Here is a 19,041-nt window from a genome sequence, read left to right as displayed (position 1 = left end):
TGAAGTGTTTCTGTTAACTCTGATGGAGCAAAATGAATTTGCTAATTGTTTAGGTGACATTGGTGTGTGAAATCCTCAACAATCTGTGTTTGGCTGGCTGAAAAATTACAGTCTTGAGAAATTCATGCTTTGAACAGATGCTCAGTTCAGACATAGATGCCAAAAAGAAAGATGGAGAGGGACTCTACTAAGGCTTGGAGTGACAGGACAAGGGGGAATGGCTTCAAACTGCCAGAGGGCAGGGCTAGGTGAGATTTTGGGCAGGAATTGCTCCCTGGGAGGGTGGGCAGGCCCTGGCACAGGGTGCCCAGAGCAGCTGTGGATCTCCCCCTGGATCCCTGGCAGTGCCCAAGGCCAGGTTGGACACTGGGGCTTGGAGCAGCCTGGCACAATGGGAGGTGTCCCTGCCATGGCAGGGGGGTGGAATGAAATGAACTTTAAGGTCCCTTCCAACCCAAACCATTCTGGGACTGAGGCTGGACACCTCCACGTGCATCATAATTAACTGCTTGCCTTGCCAGTGTATCAATCACACCCAACTACAGAAGCCTCATTACCTGCCTGTATTCCAGGTGAGCTGAATGATGTATTAATAAAAGAATAAGTCTTTTCTTGGTCAAAGTCCAATCTTTAGGCTGCCAAGCTCTCAGAGGGAAAACAAAACACAAAAAGCCCCCCTTCCTGCAGTCATGTCAAGAGAGCACAGGGTGCCCAGAGTAGCTGTGGCTGCCACATCCCTGGCAATGTCCAAGGCCAGGTTGGACAGGGCTTGGAGCACCCTGGGGTAGTGGATGGTGTCCCTGCCCACAGCAGGGAGTTGGAATTAGATGTTCTTTAAGATCCCTTCCAACCTGAAACTTTGCTTTTCCTTCCGCTTTCATTTGCCTTTCCTTCACCTTCATTCCACGTCTTGCCTGTCATGCGTAGTAGCCTATCATTATTTATTATTTTCTGGTCATTCAAATTAAAAAAATAACCTCTGGCACAGCTGTGGCAGTCACACTGCTCACACTTTAACTTCTGCTTTGTATCTGTTTCCCTCAGCTTGTGTCTCTTCTGTGTTAGCTGTAAGCATTTTGTGACAAGGTCTCTCTAATCCTTTGCCTTAGTTCTATGCCCAAGAGAGCAGAATCCATTTATTTCTTGCATTTAGCACTGCGTAAAACTCACGGTTAGTAAATACTTTTGAGGCACTGGAAATGTCCTTTTTGCTGCAGAATTGCAGCAGTTTAAGTAAAAGTGCACAGTAGGAAGTCAGCACATTGTGACATGAGTGTTGCCCCACAGCTCCCTCTCTGCAGAGTGCACCTTTCATGGTCATGCCAGGTCCCACTGACAAATGGTTGTGTTTGGGTTTTCATTGCACTGACTGCAACATCTGTGGCTTTGCATCTTTTATCAACAGAAGAAAAGAAAAGAACCACATTTTTCTCTTTCATTACAGATGTGTCTCTCCCTACCCAAAGATTTCAAAGCTGGTCAGATTCTTGATTTCATGGATTCATAGAATAGTTTGGAATGGAAGGAACCTTAATAATCACCCAGTTCCAACTCCCTACTGTGGGCAGGGACACCTCGCACTGTCCCAGGCTGCTCCAAGCCCCAGTGTCCAACCTGGCCTTGGGCACTGCCAGGGATCCAGGGGCAGCCACAGCTGCTCTGGGCACTCTATGCCAGGGCCTCTCCAGCCTCCCCATCCTCCCAGGAGACAATTCCTTCCCTGTCTAACCTAACTTTACCTTCTTTCAGTTTGAAGCCATTCCTCCTTGTTCTATCACTGCATATCTTCATCTTCCAGCTCTCTTGGAGCCCCTTCAGGCACTGCAAGGGGCTCTGAGCTCTCCCTGGAGCTTCTCTTCTCCAGCTGAACACCCCCAGCTCTCCCTGCCTGGCTCCAGAGCAGAGAGGCTCCAGCCCTGGGATCAACTTCATGACTTCCTCTGGGCTCTCTGCAGCAGCTCCAGCTCCTCCCTGTGCTGGCCCCAGGGCTGGGGCAGCTCTGCAGTTGGGCTCTCACCTGAGCAGGGCACAGGGACAGAATTCCCCCTTTCCTGCTGCCCCCTGTTTGGGGGATCAGCCCAAGGCACAGTTTGGGGAAGATCATTCCAATTGTGTTGATTCTACACTAGTTTTTTTCTTATTTGAATAGTCCTCATGGCCAGAAAGGCTGAAATTATTTGTTCCTTCCTTACTTTTATTCCCTCAAATACAGAAAAGGGATTTTAAAATGTCATGGTAGCATTTATCATTTTCTTTTATCACACATGTCTCAATTAATGGTTTTTATTCCTGTGGGAGCTCAGTCCATTTGTTTTCTTGGTCTACTGAATAGCAGGAGCATTGGAGATTGCTCAGGTGAGCCTGGAACTAAATGAACAAACTCATCTGGTTTTCCCTTCATACTGAACAACATCTATCATTTCCCTTTATTTAGTCCATGCTTTCATTTTATTAGATTGCAGAGAAGCATAAACGGTGTCTGTTTGCATTCCTTACTGATGCAGCTTGAAATGCTGACCAAGTATGGCTTGAGGAGTCTATAAAATAACGGGGTACTTTCTGCCTCTTAGACGTCTAAAGGTGTTCCTGGAAGCTCCAGACCCAGAGTGCAAATCAGTTAAGCCTCCTCGATGATTTTGAAACCTCAAATCCTTTGAAATAGTTGGCAACCTGCCTGTTGCATATTTACAGTTACACAACTCACAACTCTTCCCCTCTGTGACTTCTAAAAGTTCCTCCTTCCTTTTTTTCTCTAGGTCCCTTGGCAGCATCACAACAGCTCCTCTGCCTCCCTCCCGCTCTTCCCCCAGCCCTCCTCCCCTTTATCTCTCTCTCTCTCTCTCCTTAGTGTGGCACATTGTTCTGGGGAAATGAGTTGTTTGGAGTTCACACTTTGTTTTCCTGCTGTTTTTCTGGGAAGCTGGACGTGGCACGAAAGATATGGGAACAGCTTGTAGGAAATGGGTTTGTTTGGGGAAACAATAAAAGAGAAACAGCCTGCATACCTCTCTGCCTCTCCTGGATGTTGGAAGGCCTGGATTACAGTATGTAAAGACATTTTTTGGGGTCATTTTTCAATACAGCCCCCCCAAAAAAAGCAAACAAAAATATATATTTTTAGCAAATCTTAAGCTTTGCATCCACCCGGCTTCATTTCTTGTAGCAATGTGTATTGAACACTTGTTAGTGAGGTGTGGGGAAAAACCACCTTATAAAACCATCTTAAAGGTTTCTATTGCTGTGGTAAATGCAGATCTCACAGTTCTGGACAGGAGATTCTCTTCATTTGCATTGACATTCTCAGTTCTCTTTTCCATCAATGGCAGCAGCTGATCTTTTTTGTCTTTCTGGAGCTGATGTTGGTGCTGTTGCAAAAAACCAGTCAATGTCAGAGCTGCAGGGTCTGGAGTTTGACTGATAACTTTGATAATCACTAGTTTGGAAGAAATATTGCCACAGGGAAAAGCTGCAGGATTTTTCTTGCCACCACATCAAAGATACTGCCACGTGCATTTTCCTTTTCTTCTTCACGTGTAAAATTAAAAATGGGTCACAACCTGTTTCTGCTGCATGTGAGATTCAGCAGAGAGCCACAAGCTCCTACAATCATAAAATGGCTTGAGTTGGAAGAGAAAGGTTAAATTTGTGAGGCAGATCTCTAAAAAAAAAAAAGGAAAAAGAATTAAACAGTCGAAAATTTTCTGAAGTAATTGTTTATATTTTGTGATTTTGAAGATTTTATTTAGAAAGACGTTGCTTAAATGAAGTAATAAGAACTTAGTTTAAAAGCAAAAGCAAAGTGTAAATGGGATTAGATTTTTTTTACACTGTCACAAAGCAATTTGTTTTGTGTGTGTATGTGAGAGTTTCTTTTTGGGATGGTTTTGCTTTGATTTATTTCGGGACAAGCAAAAAATGTTCACTTTGTTGCCATAGGTATGAAACAACATTTTCTTCTGATCCATTGGTTTGGCTACTTCTCTAAATGCAATATATCAAAAACAATATCAATTTCTTGGACTGATTGTAGTTAATGTTTGAGCTAAAACAACAACATCCTTACTTTATATTGCTTTAGCAGAGTAAATTAAATATCCATGAAGAAAAGCAGGCACTTTATTGCACTTAATTAAACCCTCTCCTGCGTTTGCACCTAAAGAAATTACTTAATGCTGCGACATTCAACCCTGTCTTAATTTCATTAGTCATGTTTTGTGGCAGATGACTAAAATAATGTGTGCAGAAGTATGAATCAAGATATTCATTATAAACAATTATAGGAAAGTATGCTGGGCTATACACTGCAAAGGTTATCGTGACAGGAAGTCATATTTTACATACACAGTGGGCATATTAGGAAAGTTCATTCTGAATTTAGAAGGATTACCCATCTGAGCAATATTCCATATGCTCCTGAAATGGGGAATACCATGAGAGGCATGCAATACTACACATGTATATATCCAGTGTATACATGGGAGGTTCAGAGTAAAAGGTGTCTGAGGAAAAGGAAGGAGAAAAACATAAACAAAAGATTTTCTGCTGCAATGCTGTGCAAAGATGGAGAGCACTGTTAACAGAGTAAATTTATAAAAAGCAATATAAATTTGTGGTTTAATTCCAGTTGTCTAATGTGGAGAAGTCAGTAAAATATATAGAATTATAGAATCATGGAATGGTTTGGGTTAGAAAGGATCTTAAAAATCATCTTTTTTCCCACCCTTGCCATGGTAGGGACACCTCCCACTGTCCCAGGCTGCTCCAAGCCCCAGTGTCCAACCTGGCCTTGGGCACTGCCAGGGATCCAGGGGCAGCCCCAGCTGCTCTGGGCACCTGTGCCAGGGCCTGCCCACCCTCCCAGGGAAGAATTACATCAAGACAAAATACAGTTGGAAGCGAATAAAAACATCCATAGAAATAAAGATGGCTTGAGCAGCATTTCCAGAAGCTTTCAAGCAAGGAGTGTCACAAGAGTTGGATGTGGTCAGTGCTCTCTAAATAGCAAAGTGAAAGTTTTAAATACATGTGAAGGTGAACACAGGTTTCGTTGAGGTGTTGGACTCGATGGTCTTTAAGGTCTCTTCTGTGAATTCTGTGAACCATCTGAGATTTGCCAGCTGGTTGGACTTGCTCCCACACCCAGCAGAGACACCCTTTTGTTTTCCTGTGATTTCCTTGGGGCAGGGGATGCTTGAAGCTGCCCTGTAAGTGCAGAATTTCCAGCAGGCAGACGAGTGACCCCCTCATGACACAGCCACGCTCACCCTCGTGTGCGCACGTGCACAAACACCACGCACAGACCCTGCAGGGAAGTGATGGGTCACCGAGCAGCTCAGCTCGTGGCCTCCATCCAAGTGCTATTTCCCTAATGCTCTCGGGCATTCCTAAAAAACGAAGCTTCACTGGAAAGGAAGCTCGTTTGGATGCCTTTTTTTTTTCAGGTTTCCTCAGTGCAGTGGCTGTAAAGATCTCTTCATTCCTTCCCATACATTTTTAATCTCTTTGCTGATGAGCTTGTCCTTGGTACATGCTATGCCTTAGGGAAATGTATTTTAACGCCTGAGTTATTTTTACTTTAAAATTTCCTTAGAGATTGAGGGTGGGATCGTCTAAAAATGTTCATGTGTACATGTACTAAGGAGTGTGTGTATATAAATATATATTGTGTGCATATATATATATATATATGTATATATATTTTAAAAATACATCTACATTTTTAGATACGTATTTATATTTTTGTATGTGTATTTATGTATATTATACACATCTTTTTATATATTTATATATTTATATATTTGTAATATATATATTATATATATGTATATATGTATGTATAACACATATATATACATACAAATATATATGTCTACATATATATGCATGTATGTATGACATATATATATATGTCTACATATATATGTGTATATATATATATATATATATATAAAATAGGACCGTGTAACTATATATAAAATACATCTATGGTGGGTCAACCCACCACCATGAACAAATACTAAATGTAACAGATCAAGTCATAAATGTAATGTATAAACCTTGTAATTTTCCTTAGATAGCAGAGAAGAGGGTTTCAAACGTTACCATAATACTGGGCAGATCTTTTGAATAAGGCTAAAAAATGAATGTTAAAAATTTTCTCAGTAAAGTTTCCAAACTTTAGGGAGGGTAGTTACTGTGTACAAGGAAAAGCTTTAATTCTGGACAGAGAATAACTCTGATTAACACAGTAGTTCTTACAGAAACCCCAGTTGAACTGCTGGGGCTGGCCGAGATGCAAAGGATTTAAAAAGGAATAAAGAAATGGATAAGTCTGATGGTCTAGAATGGGATCAGTGCCTTGTTTTGGGCACTGCTTGGTCCCAAGACTCTCTCCCAAGGTTCTTTCCTGATACCATTTTGATCTGTTAGCTCCTAGCAGGTGTGTGCAGCCTCAGTTCCCTTCCTGTTGGGCTCTGGGCCACTTTACAAACCTGCAATCTGCTTTGCAAAACAAATTTTTGCTGGAAAGGTTGCTGAAAAAACACTCAAAATGTTTGTATTTTTAAACGGAGTAGATTGGCTGCTCCTTCAGATTGATACAGTCCTGTACTAGAAAAGCAAATTAGCAGAAACAGACTAGCCCTGGACTGAGATAGAAATTCAAGGGTTCTATATCAAATTTTCCCCAGTTTTCTAGGCTTTTTGAAGGCCTAGAAGTTAACAGCCAAGCATGAAGGAGCAAAAAACCTCAAGCTTTCAAAGTTTATAATTGACAATACTCTCAAGATGAAAAGAATGAAAAGTCTATTGTATTGACTGAAAAAAAAGTCATTCAAACGTTACTGCTCAAGCTCTTTCCATGGATGGAAGTGCTAAAATAAGCATACAAAGCTCCAGTTTCTTTAAAAATGCAATATATTGTATGCAATATACAATCTGCAGGATATATTTGTATTGTTTCCAGCCCTGGTGATTTAAGGTTGACATAATCATTCAGGAATACGTATTCTGATCATTGTGCTGCTGCAGCCCTGCGCCCTCTTCGTTCAGCTCATGGTGCAGCTGATAAAACCTGGTGCTGCCTCAGTGTTTCAAATAATTTTCCAGCACTTTGCTCATGCAGGATGAGATTTTTGAGGTCCACTTTCACTCAGGAGCCCGCTGCAGTCCTCTGGTCATTGTGAATGGGCAGAGCTGCTTCCAAGCAGCTTGAAGGCCACTCAGGTGTTGAGATGGGCTGAAATAGGTGCAGGGTGGAAGTTTTCATCTCTGTGGCATCTATAAAAGAGTTTCCTACTTCCTTATTTTAAATCTTGTCTTGGTGTTAAACTATTTATTTGCACTTTGCTGACAGATAAAAGCTGCAGGTGAAATAATTGATTGTGAAGTGACAACTCTTTAAATCAGGTGCTCGTGCCTGCTCTGGAAAGGGCTCTACTCAGAGTGATAATTTTAATGTGTGAAATGCAGGGTAGTCCCAAACACAGCACACAGCTTGGCACGAGGGAGATATGTTTTCTAAGACCAATTTTTAGTAATTCTGCCCAAAGTTTCACCATCTGCAATAACGAAATGGTGATTTTTTTTTATTTTCTGAAGCACTTGCAGACGTGGAGTTGAATGGCTCATGCTGCAAATATTACCTTATGGTTTGCTGACATTTCAGGAATGACAGTTTATGAGAAATTGTGATAAGGCACCGGGGTCTGCATTTAAATTTATAGTATTTCAGAATTTGTTCATTAAGACACAAAATATTAAGCCTTTGGGCTTAGCCACGAGGCCTCTGCTCACGTTAGCGGTGAAGTCAGAGTTACGCAAAGAGGGCTGCAGGATCAGGCCTCAAACATCTGCTGTTGTTTCCCAGAAATTAATCTAGCCTGCAATTCCATAACATCAGTTTGATGGATGCTTGGTTATTCCTTTTTTCAAGTGGGCCTCCAAACATCCTTGTATTTTTCTCAGCAAGAGGTGAGGAGAGCTGATAAGTGGCAGCACCGGGCCTGTGTTTGGATTAACACGGAGTCTCCAAGTGCTCCCTGAAAGGAGCTGGAGGATGTTGGCTGAGCTGGCAATCAGATTCTCATGGGTGGAGGTGAGGACAACATCTGTCTTTCCTATCTTGTACTTGCCAAGGCTTTTTGTTGTTCCTGAACTCTCCTCATGAATATAATATGTGGGTTTTTGTCTGATCTAATGAATCCAAGGCTCGGAGATTTAGAAGGAAAACATATTCCAGATGTGTGTTGCAATTCCTGACTCAGGTGACTGCATTTTAAGCAGTAACCTTTTCCAGTATGTTCCCCACACCAGATTGAATATCCTCCTTCTGCAAATGGTCAGGAGAGACTTGTACAAGCATCATGATTAATAAGCTACAGCAAGGCTAAAACATCAATCATTTGCCTTTTGTTTCACCCGGTTGCTGCTGGATGCAATGAATCCAAGGCTCAAAGGCTCGGCTTTGGAGCAGGACTGCAAATTTTGGCTCTTGAAGCAGTTCAACCCCAGCTTGTTCCCTCGTGCAGTGGTGCCTGTTGCAGACGTGAGCAGAGTCTCAGGCTGGAAGAGTTCCCACTGCTCGGGGAGGTTCTGGTGTCCAGCCTCCCTGTGCTCTCTGCTCCAGCCTGGAAATGACATTCCTGGCCTGTTTGGAATTAGGTTTTCACTCCAGATGAGCAGCTTCCTAGAGCATCAGAAGATGCAGTCTGAGGGAGGATAGGGTAGAAAAGCAGCAAGCAAGAAGAGTGACTCGCTCAAAACTTGTGCCCTGTGTACTCTCCTCCACACTTTCACCTGTCCTTTCTTTCAGTAACAGCTGTAATTCAATTTACAAACCTTCAACAACCAATGGTGTCAGGTATACAAGGAATACTGAGAGCACTAAAGCATGGAAACACTTAAGGAGCTAATTGCACGGCCTTGATGAGAACAATCTTCCCTCAGAAAACGCAGGCCCTCTCCAAATGTGACTGTTTATTAGAAAGTTTTAACATCTGCAGAACACACGCTGGTGTGTTACAATTAATCCTCATAATAAACAGTTTGGTGAAAGTTTTCGTATAACAGCTTTTGGTTTAATTTAGAATGAGAATGAGTTGCAGTATGTCAGAAGTCTTTTTAGAACAGAGAGGTTTTTCTGACCTGTAGACATCTGAGAAATGATAAGAACCAGCCCGTGTCTGAATGGATTGTGGCTGTGGGGAGGTCAAAGCTTGTGCTTACCTATGTATTATCATGAAATCAGATTAGAAAAGCAAAATGTGTTTACATCATTGAGGAGAAATATTATAAAACTGGTGTCAAAAAACAGATTGTATAAATGCAGTGCACATGGCAAAGTTAATTAAAAGTTCTTTATTGCAGTGTTGTTGTAAGCCAGGGGTCACAGGTCCTTTTGGGAGTCTGGGAATGCTGTCTGAAGAAGCAAAAAATGCATTTTATTTCTCTAGCACCTCAATGTACAATGAGGGGTTTTGGTGTGTTTGTGTCCCCTCACTCATCCTCCTCCGTGGGTGAAGTTTTTTGCCCAACTCCGTCCAACCTGGCCTTGGACACTTCCAGGGATGGGGAATCCACAATTTATCTGGGCTACCTGTCCCAGGGCCTCACCACCCTCACAGCCAAGGATTTCTCCCTAAAATAGAACATAAACCTGCTCTCCTTCAGTTTAAAACCATTACTCATGAAAAAAAACCAAACAGGTCACAGTTTAAAACCATTGTCCATTCTAACCCCTGGGTTAGAGTGGCCCCCAAAGTACTTTAAAATCCTGCTACTGTGTTTATTCCCCAATATCCCTCATCCCAAGCAAATTCTGCTGCACAACCAAACACCTTATTGTCTTGTGTAGCCATTTCTTAAGTTTAACCAAACTTTAGAGAAAAAAAAACAAGTCTTTGTCCTGAGTTCCTGACATTGCATTTGAAGGAGAGGGCGGCTTGCATGTGCTTCTCATGATGGGAACTACTTCAATCACATTTCCTGTAACTTCATGTTTCTAGGCCAAGTAATCTTGCATTTGATTAAGTAAACACCTTTGTCCTAATGACTTTATGCCTACTTTAAAGGCGTTGCTGTACCTATTGTTCTACAGATTTGTCAGTCTGTTATTCTTTTTCTTTTTTTAAACTTATCAGTGAAGTGTAAGTCAAAACCAAATAGAGAAATCGTTTTGTTCTTTTATCATTAGTACAGAAAGTCCAAAGGAGAAGCCAGGTTTGCCATAGTACAAGCAATTAAAATATAAAAAGAATATAATGAAGGAACACAGGTTTGTTTGGGTTTTGTGTGGTTTTTTGTTCTTTTGGGTTTTTTTGGTTTGTTTTTTTTTTTCTGTGATGTCATGAGGGGAAATATGTGGAGAAAGGAAGATGGAATAAAGAAAATTCATGTTCAGTATTGACCTCAAATACCAACAGCTCTGCTTCACAGGCTTGCATGAAAGACCCTTCCCACCTTCTCCTTTAAGCTCCATGTGTTCTTTTCTTCATATCCCTTTATTCCAGGCATTAATTACTAGAAATTAAAGGCTTCATTTCTGACATGTCATGAGAATATGTTGCATCATGTGAAATCCAGGAAGATAACACATTCACTGCAAAAATTATTGTCAAAAGGGTACAAACCTTTGCAAAAGTGAATGAAGCCTGTAATGCATCTGTTTTGTAATAATTATTAATGTTTACATTTCTTAATCCCACTTACGGCTTGATGTTGCCAAACTGCTCCAGAGACAGCATTAATATGGATGAGAAAAAGAGATTAACATGTAAATGAGTAATGAAAAGCATTTACTAGGAATAGAACTGCCATCCATATGTAATAAAACCTTGGCAAACATTGTCAGTATTAATAGCTTTGTTTACATTTATACGTGGCCAGACCATGCCTCTATTTTTTCGTGATGGTGAGTTCTGACAATTTTTATATTAGATTTGATCCAGGAGCTTGCATTTGTGATTATAACACAAAACAGATTTTGAAGTCCCTGTGTTTAGGAAAGAGATAACCCACACTGCTTTCTGTCAGCTGTTCCAGGACAGCAGCTTGCTGTTGGAGGCTTCCTTTCAGAGCTCACAGTTTGGGGACACCGAGTTATGCCCATTATCAGACATTCCTGTATAACTGAGAAATGCTTCCTGTTGCTGGCTGCTATTTCCATGCTTTTCTCCAGGATGAGATTCAGGGGTGGTTCTGCCAGGTTGGGCTCTGGTGGTTCAGCATCCCTGGCTCTAGCAGGGTCAGTGGGTTCAGAAAAGCCTGGGCCACAGATCCTCACCTTTTAAGTGGTCTAAGTTGATCCCAGGGGCTAAGCTGATCCCTCTGGGGCCAGGCTGGGAGAGCTGGGAGTGCTCACCTGGAGAGGAGAAGCTCCAGGGAGAGCTCAGAGCCCCTGCCAGAGCCTGAAGGGGCTCCAGGAGAGTTGGAGGGGGACTGGGGACAAGGCCTGGAGGGACAGGACACAGGGAATGGCTCCCACTGCCAGAGGGCAGGGCTGGATGGGAGATTGGGAATTGGGAATTGTTCCTGGCAGGGTGGGCAGGGGCTGGGATGGGATTCCCAGAGCAGCTGGGGCTGCCCCTGGATCCCTGGCAGTGCCCAAGGCCAGGTTGGACACTGGGGCTTGGAGCAGCCTGGGACAGTGGGAGGTGTCCCTGCCATGGCAGGAGATGGAATAAAGTGATCTTTTAGTTCCCTTCCTACCCAAACCACTCTTTGATTCTCTGATTTAAGATCACTGAGTGGAAAGAGAGGCTGAAGAGGACGTGAGGCTGATTCCAGCATGGGCCATGTTCTTTAGTTGTGCTGACTCCTCAACATCTTGGAAAGGCTTCGATGGCCAGTGCAGCTTTTGTCACCCAGGGAGGGGGGGATCCATGTCCTGCTGTCCTTCCAGACAGGCCACCAAGACCAGGGCGGGTGAATGTCAGAGGATGTTGTGGAGTGCACATTAATGAGCCTCCACACAGGGCCCGACCCACAGCACACAAAGCTGGCAGGAGCTCAGTGATTCCTCCAGAGCCTTCCCAGGCCTGTCAGCGAGCACTAACTGATAACCAGCAGGATGGAGTACAGATGAGTGCTATTAAACCACAGCTAAACTCAGGCTGAGCTTGCTTCCTCCATGAATTTTCCTCTGAAGCGTGAAGTTTAAGTCTCTGGGGCTCATTTATGTTTTGTCTTGTTTTGTATCCATAGTTGTAGATTTTCACACAGCCATAGGTGATTTGGTTTGTATTTCCAGCATTTACAATGCTCGTCAGGAAGTTTAGATGTTTGCATTTTCCCTCTTCAGGCAACATAATGGACACGCATAGTACAAGCAGTGTTTGTTGTCATTAGTAATGCCAATAAATAGAAAACCCTTTTTTTCTTGTTGTTCTTTACATTTATACTTACCCTAAATATCTATAAATTAACTTATATTAGGTGGAGTCATTTTTAATAGGAACCAGAAAAATTTGCTTTGTGTCACTTTTGTGGGGGAGAATGAGAAATAAATCCATTATATAGTGCTTGATGCCTGTTTTGAAAAGGTCCATTAGCAAATGGTTTACAGAGTTTTAATGTTTTATTTACAATCTGTATCAGCTTTCTCCTCTATAATTCACACTTTAATGTATTTACTGGAGCTAACTCTTTCAAAATTAACATTTTGTTATGTGTTTTTCATCTAATGGATTGGGGCAGAAAAGAGGGAACTGTGCATTCAGTAGTGTCAGGCATGGGATGCATTGTGATCATCTGGCCAGGTTGTATTTGTGTACACATATATATTTAATTTCAGGGAGTTAATTTGATGAAAAAATCTCGTGGACTGCTGAGAAGGAACTCTTTCTTTTCCTTCCAGTGTAATATCTTCTTTCTTTAGTTCTTGTTCCGTGATCCATGCTACTTTATTATCCAAGCACATCAAGTTCCCTGCTGTCTCTCAGTGGAGCCAGGGAAGAAACCGTGGGGAGCAAGGCACCAGTGGCCATCTCCCCCCTCACCTCCTTGGCCTGCAGGTTTTCTCAGAAAACGCTCTTTAGAAAACCTTCAGACCACCAACAGCAAAGGTTTCTGGCATCAGAGGCATGACAAAAAGGGGAAGTGTTATCCTGGCATCCTTTTTGTCTCACAGAACCAAAGAGGCAGAGGAAACTGGTTGCAGGTTGGTGGGAGAGTGTGCAGAACACAGAAGGAAGGGTGGTAACTGAGAAGTCACTGGTGGCAGCCCAGTGGTGATCTTTGCACTCAGGTGACATCTGAAAATCAGCAGTAAAAAGGTGCAGAGCACTGCCTGAGCCCTGTGTTAGTGTTAGTAATTCAGTCATGAGTCTCAGGGAGCATGAAGGCCTGAGATCCCACTCCCCAAACGCTGAGAATAAGGGGTGATCTCAGTTTTCACGAGCAGTAAGAAGCTGGAAGTGATGTCCTCACCTTTGCAACTGCAGAGCAAACTATGAATATCAGCAGAGTGTACCCCAAGGGCTCACAAACCAGGTGGATAAAAAGGAGGAATGCAGAATCACAGAATAGAAACCCACAAGGATGAAGCCCAGCTCTTACCCCTGCGTAGAACATCTGCAAGGGTCACACCATGGGTCTCAAAATGAACAAACACTGATTTTTAGGGCAGCATGTGACTGCTGCAGCTTGGCAAAGCCCTCTTCCCAGCAGCCAGAGAGGGTGGGAGCCTGCAGACAACCACCCACCCTCCCAGAGCTGGGGAACTCCCATCCCTTTTCTCTTTCTCCCTTCTCCTCTGCTGACAGGACCACGCATTTCTGGCCGTCAGCAGCAGATCTGGCAGGAGCACAGCCCACCCACGCTGCCTCACGGAGCTCCCTGCCCCGAGTCTGGCTCAGGATTCCCCCCACTCCCTGATCCTTGGCCCCCACACTCGCAGCCATGGCCAGCTGGCCCAGCCTCCCCCTCAGCTGCCGTCAGCCCCTGGGCTCACACGGAGCCTCCTCGCCGGCCCAGGGCTGGGGATTGTCCCCACTATGGCAGGGAGGAGGTGCTGGGCTGCCCCCCTGCTCCGTTCCGTGCCACAGGGCCGGGATGGCAGGATGGAGTCACACAGTGGGTCACTACTGTCCTTTCACAGAGTCACCGAGGTTGGAAAAGCCCTCGAGGCCACCGAGCCCAAGCTGTGCCCGATGCCCTCCTTGTCACCGAGTGCCACGTCCAGGCACTCCTTGGACACCTCCAGGGATGGGGACTCCAACACCTCCCTGGGCAGCCTCTTCCAGTGTGGTATTCACACTTCCAGTGCTTGAATTTGCACCCTTATGCACCTTGTCCCCCCAAAGTGACCCCTGGAGAAGGTGGATTTCCACAGAATTCTGCTTTTGGAGGGTGCCCCCTGAGCCTGTGCACCACCAGAGGACAGCAGGAGTGTGGCAGCCAAGACCTGCTCTCGTGGCTGGGGAGCCTCATCTCAGGTGGGATGTGTCCCTTCAGGGGTTTCAGCTCTTCCCACACTTCCTGCTGGACGTGGTGGCTCCAGGCACTGCCTCACTGACAAGACTCAGCTCCAGATAGCTCAGGGAAGGAATTGGTGCCAGCAGGAATGGTTGGCAGCAGGGATAGAGGGTCACTGTCCCTCTGGTGTCTGTCTGGCCTCCAGACAGATGTTATGACACAGAATCCCAGAATCACCAGGTTGGAAGAGACCTTCAAGATCATCGAGTCCAACCCGGCCCCAACACCTCAGCTCAGCCCTGGCACCCAGTGCCACATCCAGGCTTTGTTAAACACACCCAGGGATGGTGACTGCACCACCTCCCCGGGCAGCCACTCCACAACTTTATCACCTTTCTGTAAAAAACTTTTTCCTAACATCTAACCTGATTTTTTCCTTGGTGCACGAGACTCTTCACCTCCCTGTGAGATGGACAGGGCCTTTTTCCTTGGGGAGCACTGTGATGTCTGCCCCGAGCCGTGGCTGCACTGACCTTTCTCTGGTTTGCAGGAAGCGTTATCGGTGGTGAGCGAAGACCAGTCCCTGTTCGAGTGTGCCTACGGATCACCCCACCTCGTCAAGACAGAGATGACGGCCTCCTCCTCCAGTGAATATGGGCAGACCTCCAAGATGAGCCCACGTGTCCCCCAGCAGGACTGGTTGTCACAGCCCCCGGCCAGAGTCACCATCAAGATGGAGTGTAACCCCAACCAGGTTAATGGGTCAAGGTAATGAGGCCGGTGGTGGCTCAGGAACAGGGATTTTTGTGATGGGTGTGGCTCAGGTGTCTCAATCTGTGTATTTAGCACCATTTTAGGTGCCTCAGGATATCCCACCTGGCCACTGCTGCCATCCCAGAAGGCTCCAGGTTGCCCTACCTTGACCTGCCAGCTGTGTTCAGGTGTTACAGAGGGTCTAAAATGGTGCTACAGGCACAGACTTCTCGTGGGCTTGTGCAACACCTTTCCTCTGACTGCTGATAATTTTTGGATGTGAATTTGCTTTGCACACCAGGTGAAAGAGCACATATGAAAGTTAATAAAATGGGGATTTGCTGTAGCCTGGAGCAGCATCATTGATCCATCGAAGGGTGTGGTGTGTGTGATCTAACAGTCCGTGGAAGTTGTCAAATCCAGCAATTTGGGCAGTTTTCTTTGCTCCAAAGATAACCAAACAGGGAAACACTGGAAGTAAAATCTTGTCATGGCAGAGGGAGTGAAGTGTTGATCTTTCCTTTTGTAGTTACTGTAAAGGTAATGCCAAAAAGTGGAGCTGGATTTAAGAACTCATGCTGAAAAAACAACATAAATATGGAGGCAGGCAGGGGAGAAGAAAGGAACAGAAAAATAAATAACTCAACAGGCAGTAGCCACAGAAAGTCTGTGTATTGAGTGTTGTCTCAGGACATTTTTTTGGGAATGTCACTATGAGGGAGACTTGTATCAATTATTCTGCAAAGGTATTGCTCTGGATTTTTGGATATTGACTGGTGGCTTTCCCAAGCTTAGGAGCACCCTGTGGGACACCTGAAGAAACACAATGAAGATTTTTTTTTTTAAGGAAGCTATCCAAACAAGTGCTTTCCTGTTTAAAATGCCTGCCTGTCAAAACAGTTTTCCTTTGGTGTTGCTGAAGGGCAAAGGTCCAGAAGAGTCAGTTGCTGACAATTGTTGGTGACGTACCAGTGGAGCCCGTGCTTCACTTCTCTCTGTCACAAACACCTGAGTTTTAATCTCATCTCCCAGGATCAGTTGTTCAGGAAAACCTCAGCCCTGCGCTCTGTGGTTGCTGTTCACACTTGCTGTGCTGATGTGATGAGCACCACAAGCAGGGCAAAGTGGTCTGACAGGTTATCACACCTCCTCTGTTCTGTGGTGAGGATGGAAACTGTGCTGAAGTCAAATCAGAATTTCCAGTGAATGGTCAAAGATTTGAGATACATGGAAATAAATGGGGAGCTGAAGTTACCAAGAATTAGAAGAAGTCTTCTTGTAAGGCTGCTTATTCAGAAGTTCAGGTGTCTTTAATTTATTCCAGTGTCTTTTAAAATTTTTTCTTTGTGCTAAGCAAATGCACAGGTATAATCATAAGTGGTGTATTTATTCAAAATCAGTCTTACTTGCTTCCTAAAGTTGCCTCTGAAGTATTTGTGCTGGCATTTCAGTAAGAGAACTGATCACAGCTTCCGTCAGTGTAAATTCTATAAAGTGCATTAGAGTAGATAATCAGTTTTAATTGTTGCTGAGAGGTTTAGGTGGGGTTTTAGGGAAAGATTCTTCCCCCAGAGGGTGCTAGCCCTGCCCAGGCTCCCCAGGGAATGGGCACGGCCCCGAGGCTGCCAGAGCTCCAGGAGCCTTTGGACACTGCCAGGGATGCCAGGGTGGGGTTGGTGGGGGTCTGGGCAGGGACAGGGGTGGCACTGGATGATCCCTGTGGATCCCTTCCAACTCAGGATATTCCATGATTCTGTATTTTCTCCTTCTTTTTGCTATTTTCTATTAGTATGTGCACGCACTGAAGCACTCAGGATGACGCTGTGGCTCCCTGCACAGTCAGTAGCAGGAGGTGGCTGCGGTTTCAGCTGCCAAAATTCCCCTTTGTGGATAGAGGTGCCTTCATTTCCTTCAGAGCTGCCTGCACTATCCTCGTGAAATGCTTGTGCTTGTGGGGAGGGACCCTTCATCAGGAACTGGAGTGCCAGGACCCAGGGAATGGCTCCCACTTCCAGAGGGCAGGGCTGGATGGGAGATTGGGAATTGGGAATTGTTCCCTGGCAGGGTGGGCAGGGGCTGGGATGGAATTCCCAGAGCAGCTGGGGCTGCCCCTGCATCCCTGGCAGTGCCCAAGGCCAGGCTGGACATTGGGGTTTGGAGCAGCCTGGCACAGTGGAATGTGTTTGTTTATTAATCCTAATTTTTTTTCACAGCCTTCCCTGTTGAAAGATCAGTGCAGAGTTCCTCAATGGAGATAGCAAGGAAAATTTACACTTTAATACATTTCCTAAGGCATGACTTGCTGAAAAAGAAAAAAAAATTGCTTACAAGCTATTAAAAAAAAAAGATTAGCAGAAGAACAAAAAATATTGCATGCTCATACTATACACAAAAATAACTTAAAAAATCATTGTCATTAAGAAGCACTGTTTATTTCATCAGAGAGTTTTATTTTATAGGGCCTAACACAGGCCTGAAAAAATAGATCTTAATACTACACTCTTAATGGAGAACGAACACTGCCAATTAACAAAAATAAATATGTTGTGGCATTTCTAAATCTCACATACATGTGTGTATGTAATATGCCGTGTTCTTACACTCTGGGAATTGAAACGTGGTATTCCTGCCAGTTTTAGAGAAAACAAAGTGTACATCAGATTGTGCTACCTTGCCTTTCTGTAAGTTACTTTGCATTTTCTTTTCTGCAGAAGCCTTCCCCACTGCCCTCCTTTGCAGTCCATAAACTTACTTCCTTAAATGATATAATTAAATTATAATATTTCCTCACTTCTTAAAATGCTTTGCATGTTCAATATTACCACAAGCAGTACCTGGAGTGCTTGGAGCTGCGTTTCATTTTTATTAAAACTGTACCTGCTCTGTTTAGACCCATTTTAAAATCTGAGTTGTCCCAGAGGAGTCTAAAATATGACCCCACACTGCAGAGCTGTGCAAGTGCTGCCCTGAGGATCTCCAGGGTATCCTCTGTCCTCTCACGTGGGCACCTGGATCTGAATAATTCAGGATGCAAAGCAGGGAATGAGATCCCACAAAGTGGGTGGCCAGGGAGAAATTAACTCTGCAATTTTTTGCTGTTCAGTTCTCCCTTCTCTCTGTGTCAGTGCTTCCTGCCCATATATTTTGTGCTTTGGAGGAGGGTATAAAATTTTGGGAGCATACTGAACCCCTCAGACATCCCCAGTTAAGCACCTACTCAGAGAAGGAATGTGCCCCCTCTGCTAGGACTTTCCCCAAGCATACTTTGGCTGTAATTGCCCTTCATTAAATTCCAAAATTTAACAGTCTCAGAGCTGGCATTCCTGTGAATACCAGAGAAATGCTATTAGAATGAAATTAGAGGGTTATTTTCAGTGTGCTGCACAGGGATTAGCTACCCACCTTTCTTTAACAATAACAGTGTTTTTCAAGATAAACCCCGCAGCCCAGCACCACAAAATATAGCCTGGGGGCTCACCTTAAATTAAATAGAGCAAGAAAAGTTTAAATTAAAGCTGTCATTTACCTGGCTGTTGTTGCATGTATAATACAGGTTTTCACAGGTGGTATCAAATGGAGTTTCTCTAAGTACATTAATTCTATTCCTCCCAGGTACATAAATCTAATGAGACCTTTTGTGCTACCCTACAGTCAATCTTTCACCTGAATGTAACAATCCTGTTTGCTGCTATTTATTGCTCCTGGGTCAGGCCAAAAGATTCACCCTGTAATATAAATCTGGAGGTTGCATATGCCACACTGGTACTTTGCTTTTTATTGTCCTTTATGTATTCCATCAAATTAGGCATGAGCAATTCTACCACAATGAGTGCAATTCATGTCCTGCATTTAGGGAGAAATTCACTCTGTGGAAAT

General features: G+C 44.1%; 1 protein-coding gene across 4 annotated transcripts in view; it reads left to right on the top strand.

The window, feature by feature from the left end:
- Positions 1–19,041, top strand: part of ERG (ETS transcription factor ERG) — a 140,564-nt gene that overhangs the window by 94,092 nt on the left and 27,431 nt on the right. For all 4 annotated transcript variants that reach the window (XM_053935340.1, XM_053935342.1, XM_053935339.1 and 1 more), the window contains one exon: positions 14,963–15,180. In XM_053935340.1, coding sequence (XP_053791315.1) covers positions 14,963–15,180 — 218 coding nt within the window. The remainder of the gene's footprint in view (positions 1–14,962; positions 15,181–19,041) is intronic.

The sequence above is a fragment of the Vidua chalybeata genome, chromosome 2 (genome assembly GCF_026979565.1).
Source record: "Vidua chalybeata isolate OUT-0048 chromosome 2, bVidCha1 merged haplotype, whole genome shotgun sequence".
Taxonomy (NCBI): Eukaryota; Metazoa; Chordata; class Aves; order Passeriformes; family Viduidae; genus Vidua; species Vidua chalybeata.
This window is presented reverse-complemented; position numbering and strand designations above follow the sequence as displayed.